The sequence below is a fragment of the Buceros rhinoceros genome, unplaced genomic scaffold (assembly GCF_000710305.1).
Source record: "Buceros rhinoceros silvestris isolate BGI_N320 unplaced genomic scaffold, ASM71030v1 scaffold11232, whole genome shotgun sequence".
NCBI classification, from domain to species: Eukaryota; Metazoa; Chordata; class Aves; order Bucerotiformes; family Bucerotidae; genus Buceros; species Buceros rhinoceros.
This window is the reverse complement of record NW_010399482.1, coordinates 8,127-17,966: the sequence shown is the minus strand read 5'-3', so window position 1 is coordinate 17,966 and position 9,840 is coordinate 8,127. Positions and strand designations below refer to the sequence as shown.

The 9,840-nt window shown below is 46.4% G+C and overlaps 1 protein-coding gene across 1 annotated transcript in view; it reads left to right on the top strand.

Annotated features, from left to right (window-relative positions):
• Nucleotides 1-294: 294 nt before the first annotated feature.
• NEK9 (NIMA-related kinase 9) overlaps nucleotides 295-9,840 on the top strand; it is a gene marked incomplete at its 5' end in the record, with an annotated part of 10,661 nt that continues 1,115 nt past the window's right edge. The window contains 12 exons of the mRNA XM_010131492.1: nucleotides 295-345; nucleotides 1,424-1,616; nucleotides 2,515-2,659; nucleotides 3,595-3,795; nucleotides 4,204-4,250; nucleotides 5,085-5,240; nucleotides 5,569-5,677; nucleotides 6,189-6,350; nucleotides 6,729-6,899; nucleotides 7,130-7,189; nucleotides 7,730-7,920; nucleotides 8,130-8,294. Of these exons, the coding sequence (XP_010129794.1) occupies nucleotides 295-345; nucleotides 1,424-1,616; nucleotides 2,515-2,659; nucleotides 3,595-3,795; nucleotides 4,204-4,250; nucleotides 5,085-5,240; nucleotides 5,569-5,677; nucleotides 6,189-6,350; nucleotides 6,729-6,899; nucleotides 7,130-7,189; nucleotides 7,730-7,920; nucleotides 8,130-8,294 (1,651 nt within the window). The remainder of the gene's footprint in view (nucleotides 346-1,423; nucleotides 1,617-2,514; nucleotides 2,660-3,594; nucleotides 3,796-4,203; nucleotides 4,251-5,084; nucleotides 5,241-5,568; nucleotides 5,678-6,188; nucleotides 6,351-6,728; nucleotides 6,900-7,129; nucleotides 7,190-7,729; nucleotides 7,921-8,129; nucleotides 8,295-9,840) is intronic.

Here is a 9,840-nt window from a genome sequence, read left to right as displayed (position 1 = left end):
CTGCTTTATAACCTTAACACAGAACAGTGCATCTGACCCTCTTTAACCAATTAAATGTGGGGTTAAAGTACTTGCAGGGAATAATTGCTATTCGTTCATTAACCAAAACAAGGAAGTTTCAGCCCAAACCAGGAGGTCTAGCCCAAACCGGGACAGCCGGTAAGCAGGTGCCACATTTCCTCCAGGAGAGAACAGTATTTTATTGGAAAGGAGTGCAGTTTCTGTGTGCTGCTTGTCAATAAATTGCTTTGGGCAATGTTGCTGTTTCCTAAAATGTTTCTTCTCCTTTGGCAGGGAGATGGAAGAGAAGGTCACGCTGCTTAATGGGCCAAATAAGCGACCAAGGTAACTATCTGGGCCTGTGTTTGAAAGGAAGTCTGGAGAGAACAGCTCCCCAGAGAGGAAGTTTGCTGAGAGTCTTAGTTTGTGACAACCGTAATGAAATAGTGTAGTTTAGAAGATCTGTAAATGCTAGGAATTTGACACAGTTGTTACATGGTTATTGTCCCACGTTTTCCTCTGCCTTTTATATCCTGCTTACATGCATGACTGGAGCCTTACCTCAGCAGGTCGTATGTAGCTCCAGTCTGTCCTGCTGAGGATGTAGTCTTTACCACCCACGTGCCTGAGGTTGTAATGTAGGTCCCTTCTTCCATGCAGATTCCCCTGAGCAGGAGGAATATGACCGACTGAATGCTGAATATTAAATTAAGTAGATTTCATAGAACTGGATATATGCAGAGGTTCTCCACAGTCCCCAGCAAGCCTGTAAGCAGGGTTGCTTGTGAAGCAGATAGTTTCTGTGACACGTATAGCTGTTTTTCTGTTGTCAGATGGAATTCTACCTTTTTTCCTCATAACTTAGAAGTACCATCTGAGCACTTTATGTGACGTTATTCCAGTTCATGCGTTACTAACAGTTTGCTTGGATTACAACTTCCATTTTGCAATCTGCACGTAGATTAATTCTTGCCTGCGTTGAAAAGTTATATTTTTGCCCTCAGATGGAAACCTGTAATTTAAATATAGTGGAGAGGGAAGTTAGAAGCTTTTGGGTGCTTCTGAATTTTGAGAAAAATTTCACGACTGTTGGTAAGGCTTTCATTTTTCGCAAATAAGAACACCTCCCTGGCCATTCAGTGAAAGCCTGGTCTTAGAAAATGTCATAAAATTGGATCATAGGCTTTTTAAAATGTTTCCTGGAAGCTACTTTCTCTACTGCTCTGAGGCGGATTTGATCTCGAGTCTTTCTATAGCAGTTGAGGCCTCTCAGCCACTCAACAAAGAGAACAGTTTGTGAAAATAAAAACTGTGAATGGTTGCAAATGGGAAACTGATAGACATCAGTAGGTAAATAAGTGATGACAGTGAACACAAACTCATTATTGACAGCGTGTGTGTTTTGTGGGGGGGTCTTGTGCAGGTCAAGTACCATGAATGAGGCGCCCATTGCAGTGGTGACTTCACGCACTAGTGAGGTATACGTTTGGGGGGGCGGGAAGTCCACCCCCCAGAAGCTGGATGCCATCAAAAGTGGCTGCAGTGCGCGCCAGGTGTGTGCTGGTAACACTCACTTTGCTGTGGTGACGGTGGAGAAGGAGCTCTACACCTGGGTGGTAAGTGAGAGAAACTGCAGGAAGGGGATGAAGGGTGGGAAAAGAGAGTCTAGATGCACTGCTGACTGCTCATGAGTCTGGTAGAATCCGATGGGCAAGCAGGTTGGAAAAGGAGAAATCTGATTGCAGGGGACACTGTGATGCCATCTGCATTAGAGCTGACCCAAGGCTCCCAAAGCAAGTGTGGTTTTGGGATGTTTTCTGTCATGACAGGAAGTATATTGGAGATTTGATGTGCACTTAAGGATTGTAGGTGGTGGACGTGGAGGTATTCTGCATTTCTGGGCTTTCACTGGCTTTTGTATTGATGATACAGAATCTGTTAAGACAGGTTAGAAAATACTGGTAGGTAGGTGAGAGAGGAAAGAGATCCAGATGGGAGGAGGGCAACTTGAAGTCGTTTGCTGGATGTCTCTGCAAGAATGGCCACTGAAAACTTTAAGCTGGCTATTAATATTTTAGTTTTAGCTTCAACACTACTTGGAGGTGTTTTGTTTTCCCTGTAGAATTGGTAGGTCTGGCCAGTTCAGTGACACTTGTTTCATGTTACAGGTTTCTTTGCAGCCGTTAGAGTTTAGAAAAGTGGGTCAAAAAGCTGAAAAATTAATTTCAGTCCTGCAGCAGGCTGCAGGTTCTGAAGCCTGGCAGGTGAGAGAGCAGCAGGGATTCTTTATCAGCTGCTGGCCTGAGACTCCTCGTTAGTGCATAACTGCCTGAAAGCCTGTGCTGCCATTTGGAATGTTGTCTGCTGTTATGCCACATAGCAGGTAGCAGTCTCTTCCCTAAGCTAATGCACTTTCTCCTGCTCTTTTATGTTGTTCATTCAGGGTGTTGTAATTAATGGCACCATCTCTGGAGTCGTGGATACGTAACCTTACTAGGTGTTTCTGTCTTGCAGAATATGCAGGGGGGCACCAAGTTGCGTGGGCAGTTGGGACATGGAGACAGAGCCTCCTACCGGCAGCCAAAGCATGTTGAGAAGCTTCAGGGAAAAGCCATTCGCCAGGTGTCCTGTGGAGATGATTTCACAGTGTGCATCACAGGTGAGAGCTGGAAGGACACCACTGTCTCCTCCCTTTGCTGTGCTGTGGTGATGTTTGCCTTTGCAATAAGGTTAGCAGAGCAGCTTTGTGCACAAAGGCCGAAGAATCATATGTTACCCCTCAATTTTGAGGATAGTAGGTGCAGTAGTGGAGATAGATCAGTATTATAGAGAAAGACTTCCAAGAAGACTGAGTGTTTGATAAGGATATGTTTCTTTTGGGTGATGAAGCTGGGTGTTGATCACAGCTCCCTGTGGCTGTGCACAGTCCCTGCTTTTATCACTGCGTGTGTTGCCTCCACACTTGCCCTTATTAAACACACAGGAGCCTGAAGTCAAGAATGTAAATGTTTGAAACTCTTTTTGGATTACACAGGGAAAGAATCACCCAACCATAAAAAATGTGGTGTACCTGAGATTCACTGTTTAATACGGAAAACTTGAGACTTGGTATCTGTCTCTAGTTCTAACCCTGCTCATACTTTAAAAAATATGTTAACTGTGGTGTTTTCTGTTACGAAAGAATTTGAATCTGCCTTTACCCGTGAAAACAAGTCTCAACAAGGTAGTTTCCAGATTATTTTGCCAGTGCTGGAAAAGCAGAAGTTTGACAGAGATAAGCTTAGACGCTCAATGTGCTGGAGGAGTGACTCAGGGAGCCACAGGATCAATTTGTGGGTTTCTGCTAAAGTGGCAAATTCGACCCAAGATTTTTTGACACTGGTGGCCCAGTGTCAACCATAGCTGATGGTTGAGGTGTAAGTCATCCATCTTAATGTGAACAAGAAAGGACTCCATATTCTTCTGGTGACATTCTTCTGCACTAGAGAGAAGGATGATTACAGAAAAGAGGTTGCTTTGGTCATATCCTAAGAGATTACTGTGCAGCCTAACACAAGCTCTGTGTGCTGACTGAGCTTTTCTTGTGTCCTTCAGATGAGGGCCAGGTCTACGCCTTTGGCTCGGACTATTATGGATGCATTGGCGTTGACAAGGCTTATGGCTCTGAAGTGCTTGAGCCCCTGCAGCTGGATTTCTTTCTTACCAACCCTGTGGAGCAGGTCTCATGTGGAGATAACCATGTGGCAGTGCTGACCAGGAACAAAGAAGTTTACACATGGGGCTGTGGAGAGCATGGCAAGTAGAGTCGCACTGGCACCTAAAAGCACAGGGGTATGCCTGCTCCAGAAAGCAGCTTGGTGCCATTGTGTAATAGAAGGCCTAGGTGAGGACTGTCTGACATGTCCTGGGGGCAAAAGACATTGTTTCTTTGGGGCTTTCTTTCCTTATAAGAATGGAGAACTGTGGACTGAGACCCTTTACTGTGGGAAGCTCTAGGGTGCCACTTGGCTTCCTTGTGGGTAAGGCAGTTATTCTGTGAGTGGAGTTGGATTACCTTGAGGATTGTCAGGCAATGATGCACGTAGGGAAGAAGGTTTGTAGTTCTGTAGGGAGATTTCTCTGGGACTGTGGAGAGACAATACCATTTCTAAGGGACAGGCACCTGCGAGACCATTTCTAACTGCAGTGTTTTCATTGATGCAGGGCGCTTGGGCTTGGATTCAGAAGAAGATCACTACACTCCTCAGAAGGTAGGGCTGTGACTACTTCCCAAAACCTGCATGGGCATGAATCCTTATTAGTTGCTGCTTGAAAATGTTAACTGTCTTAGGCTCAGGGTCTTTTTTCTGAGGTATCACAGAGTTTGTGAGGGTTTACTTTACTTCCTCACTTCATGTTGCTTGATTTCTCCCTAGAGATCATGGCAGGGTGGTGTACCACTCCCAAAATAGCCAGCATCATCACTTAGAGCTTCATTGCTCTGATCTCCGCACTGGAACTGGAAATGCCAAACTTAATGTTGTAGAAATCATAGTAGGAAATACCAAGCTGCATAGCTCAGGTCTGTAGAGGAAACTCACAACAGTGCAAACAACTGGGAGTCTTTGAATTTGACCTAATGAGTTAAAGATAATTTGAAAGTAAAACCCTCTTGAAATACAGTGCCGGGGATAATTGAGGTAATCTAACCCACTGGGGATTAGAAACCAAGAAGGTTGTGCCAGGAAGCCAAATATTTGTGAGCACACAGTATCAGACCCAGCTCTGTTTGACTAACTGGATCTGGTGTTTATTAGACCCCAGCTAGCCTGGGTGCCTGTGCACGATGTTTCTGCTTCCTGTGCTCCCTCACTGGTGTCTACACACAAGGTCTAGAATGCCTTGAATTTCTGCATTGTGATCTAAGTTGCAGTATGCTGTACACCTTACGATATTCTTACACCTTCATTTAAAATAACTGCATTGGGTATTGTCAGTGCCCAGACTAGCTGAACTGCTGCTCTAACCCTGTGTTTTCTATGTGCCAGCTTCTGTGTAGTAGCTGTTGGGATTTTGATTTTCCTGGGGTATATTCTTCCACATAGGTCGACGTTCCGAAGACTTTGAACATTGTGTCTGTTCACTGTGGCTGTGATGGGACTTTTCTGCTCACCCAGACAGGCAAAGTATTGGCATGTGGACTCAACGAGTTCAACAAGCTGGGCCTGAATCAGTGCACATCGGGGATAATCAACCATGATGTAAGTGCATTTGGGTCCCTGGCTCCAGCTCCCAGCAGTCAGTGGGGGAATGGAGGTCCTGTGACAGTGACAATGCATTCATTAGTTTTGTGCCAGTTTGTTAGTTCTAATCCAAGACTATGGATACTGCAGTTGTGGGGAAGAGGCAATTTGTTCATCAGTTTTCTGTCTGCCCTGTAGGTTTATGTCAGATCTGAGGCAGTGAAACAGATAGTGAGCTGCTCTAGTGACATGCATTCTGGCAGTTCTTTACCTGCCAAGACTTGAGTAAGTCTTAGCTGATGAATATGTGTGTTTTCACTCTGCTTACCCACGTGTCTTTTCTTAGACATACTGTGAGGTGCCATATGCCACTTCTCTTACTTTGGCCAAGCAGCTGTCCTTCTACAAGATCCGTACCATTTCTCCAGGAAAGACACACACAGCTTCCATTGATGGTGAGCCCTATGTATTAAGAAGTGAATACTGGTTGCTAGATTCCTTTAAATCAGTTTTGCCTTTCCAGCCTGGCCCTTGACATTGAGGGTTTTGCTCTTGGTAGTAAGACTCATGCAAGCTCCAGGAACCCAGGATTCCTGTTCCTCAGCAGTGTTGCCTCCTGGCCAGTTGAAGCAGCAACACAGCTTCTGGATCAGCCTTCCTTTTTTTTGAAGGAAAAAAAAAGTTTGAGAATGACTCATGATCCAAGATAGCAGAGGAATCATTAATGACTGAGTTAGGCTTTGCCCAGCTAACACCAATCAGAGGGCTGTGAGGAGTCCTAGCCTCCAGCATCAGGAAAGGGGAGCAATAGGAGTAGGAACTGGGGAGGTGTTTCCAGGCCGAAGCCATTCCTCTTGGCTGGCACTGTCTCCTCCCAGCTTGGCTGGCTCCTGCTAGTTCTCTGCGTGCATAGCTCTTGCCAGAGTTGGGCCCTTGCTGTGACTGTCTCCTCATTCCTTTTCTCAGAGCGAGGCCGCCTGCTGACCTTCGGCTCCAACAAGTGCGGACAGCTTGGTGTTGGAGACTATAAAAAACACCTAGGAATTAACCTGCTGGGAGGCCCCCTGGGGGGTAAGCAGGTGATCAGGGTTTCCTGTGGAGATGAATTCACCATAGCAGCCACTGACGGTGAGTGGGTCTTTGCGAAGTTGCGGTGGGTTCCTTTGAACTAGATCTGCAGGGTGGTTAACTGACTCCCACTGACCATTTCCTAGACCACCCTCACATCACTGCACTGAACTGAAGAAATCCTCCTAGACTGGGGTGGACTGGCCCTGTTAGTTGTCCCATTGTGGCGCCAAGCATTTGCTGCGCCTGGGGCTGCAGAGTGCTGGCTTAGTGGCTGCCTGTTAGATTCACGATCAGTTTGTTCCCCTGCTGGCAAAGTGGAGCTGGTGGGTTAGATACTTTGCGATAGCAGTTACAATGGAGAGGCTGTGATTCTTCTAGCAATTTCAGGCCAAGAGAGAGGGACGGAATTGAGGCTTCTTGAATCTCTTTCCTCAGACAACCATATCTTTGCATGGGGTAACGGTGGGAATGGGCGTCTGGGAATGACATCAACCGAGAGAGCTCATGGCTCAGATATTTGTACCTCGTGGCCTCGGCCAATATTTGGATCGCTGCATCACGTTCCAGACCTGTCATGCCATGGCTGGCACACCATCATCGTTGTTGGTAAGTGTTAAGTTTTGGATTAAATTTGGGGGTTTTGCTTATGGGGATGTACTGCTTGCCAGGACCTAGACTATAAGTTCTGCCTGAGAACAAGCCAGGTTGCTGTGGGGGAATGTGGCAAGCTGCTCTGAGCCCTAGGCCTGCAATGCTGGCTTTTTTGTGTGCTGTTGTAGGAGGTGCCTTACTTTCTAAGTGGCATTCTACCTGAAAGTATGCTTCTCTCCTTGCAGAAAAGGTGTTGAACTCTAAAACAATCCGATCCAACAGCAGTGGCCTGTCCATTGGTACGGGTGAGTAACCTGACTCGGGGAGCTGTGATTTTAAGTCCATTCAGGTTATTTTGAATGGATGCAGTTCAGTCCTGCAGCATGGTTTCTCTGTGTTTGAAATGCAGTGCAGAAGAGCTCAAATCTAGTTGGTAAGGGAGGGCCCAAAGCTGGAAAAAACAACTGAAGGAGAAAAAACATGGATGCGGCGAGGGCTTTGTGGTTGAGGAACTTCAATTTGACAAGGAAAAGCTGAGAGGAATTCACTAAAGGGAGCTGATAAGAGTAGCAGGGCTATGGGGCAGCTGCTGGAGAGATGAGTCCAGTTTCTCGGACCTGTGGGAGGGCTGGGGCCACGAAGCTGCAAAAGACTGCTGCACAGAAGCCCTTTTGCAGAGGCCTTCAGGGTGTTAGGAGATAAGCTGCTGAGAGAAGTGCCACTAGCATGTGCCCCCACTATGGCCATACAGCCTGAATTTCAGCATTATCACTCCTCCAGCTGGGGTTTGACAACAGGAATAGCGGAGGCAGGGAAAGTACGGTGTTTTTACTCTCGTTTGCTAGTGGCTCAGAGCTGCACAACTGGAGGAGGAGAGGAAGAGGATAATGAACAGGAAGCAGAGACCCCCAATCCCAGTGGAGGCTTTCGGGGAACCATGGAAGCAGATCGTGAGTTGGAGGACTGGATTAGCACCACAGAAGCTAAGGGAGGCAACAGTGCTGACAGCAGCTCCTGCCCTGGATGGCTGCGGAAGGTAATGTGGCATCTCAGTAATGCCTTAAAATGGAGATGCAGGCTGGAGAAAAGCAAGTGGCTCCTTCCGCCTTTAAGGGGTGCTCTGAAAGGTTCTTAGAGCTGTGTTGCATGGGGAGCTCTTTAGGTCTTGCTGCCTTTTTTACCACAAGAGGGTGTTGGTGCATTGGTTGAGGAGATGAAGTCAAAATGCTGCTTTTGTGTTTCCAGGAACTGGAGAATGCTGAATTCATCCCCATGCCTGACAGCCCCTTTCCTCTGAGCATGGCATCCTCAGAGCCTGAGAAGGAGACTCTCCCTTTCCAGAAACTTCAAGGACTTAAAGTGGCCTCTGAGGAACCTGTTGGATTAAATAAGCACAAACCAGAGCCCTGGGTAATGTTATTCAAGTGAATGCTTGAGGACCGTAAATGGCAATGTTTGAATTAGGGGGAGAGCTGAGAAGAGAGTGTTGCATTGGTCTAATTCAACTGGATGAGGAAAAGACGACTGTCGATAATCAGAGACGACGCTGCAAAAAGAACAATTTACAGGAATCTAAACTACAAAGCTGAGACTTGTATGCTAGATGATGGAAAATAATATCAGTTCTGTGGAAAAATGTGGTTAATGCAATTGGAAAAAAAAAAAGCCTAGGGCCTGGTCTCAGTTTGAAAAGGAGTGAAAGGTTTGCAGAGTGACAACTCAAGAAGTTAACTCCCTGAGAGCTAAACAAAAGAGTTAAAGTGTTCATGCTGGAGGACGGACAATGGGGCTTGGGGCTTAGGACTACGGGCAATGAAAAAAAAACAGCAAAACAGGTTTTTGGATTAAGGGGGTGAAAGAAAATTAATTTAACTCAGGAAACGATGATAATCATAAATCATTCACTTAAATTCAGGTAGGACAGAGACAGAAAAAGAGAGATGGTAATAAATATATAAATAGATATATTCATGTAAATATAGATTTCATGCATTCCATTTCCACATCCCCAATCTTTCCCAAGCCCACGTACGCAGTCTGTGCTGGGGACTGGGGGTAAGGAATAAAACTGGAATGGGGAAACGCAGTTCTTTTAACCTCAAAGATCTCAGTTCAGAATTGAACTCTTCAAGACAAACTTTCTTAGCAGTATGTAGTCTTTCTCTGGGGTAGCTGGAAAACTTGAATTACCAATTTGCCAGGGACTGTTTTTAGCTCTCTGCTCTCCCCGTCTGCAGAATGAGAGATGAACCGGATCTCCGGGGAGTACTTTAGGTTTCCTGCGTTGCATCAGAGGCTCTGTCTTGGGCATCTGAAGCCTCGCGTTTGCCCTCGCCAGCGGTCTGTCTCCCTCTGTGCAGAGCTGGGGGCTTACAGCTGTTCTGCCCCTTCCAGCACCTCTCTTTAACCGCCCCCGCCACTAATCGGCAAAGGCAAAGCGAAAGAGGTTACCTGGCATACAGAAAATCTTTTGGTGTCCCGGCTTAAGGATGACTGCTGCTCTCTCTTATCCGTCCTGCTCCAAAAAATTAAATGTGCGCACCAGGGAAGTCACAGGATTTGCGGCTTTTATAGGTTTATTCACAGAGGCGTTGATTGACGTGTCTTGGCTCCAAGGACAGGAGTAAAACTGATGCTGATGCAGGCCCCATCCTTCCCCTCTCGCTCCCCCCTTTCCGCCCCGCAGAGGCCTCGAAAAGCCTTTCCCGAGCTAACAGAGGAAGAGGAGGAGGGGGGTAAGTCCTCCACTCTGTAGCTGACATTTTGACCTATTGCCAAAAACCAAAGTACCAAAACCAAAGTACCACAAACCTAGTAGAAGATAGAGATTCAGAAACCAGAAATTGTTGTGAGATAGAAAGAAGATCCGATACAGAAAATCACTGAGAAATTACAACCTGTGAGGCTACCTTATTCCAGGAGTTTTTTGTCCCAAGTGGAGGCACAGATCCCAGGC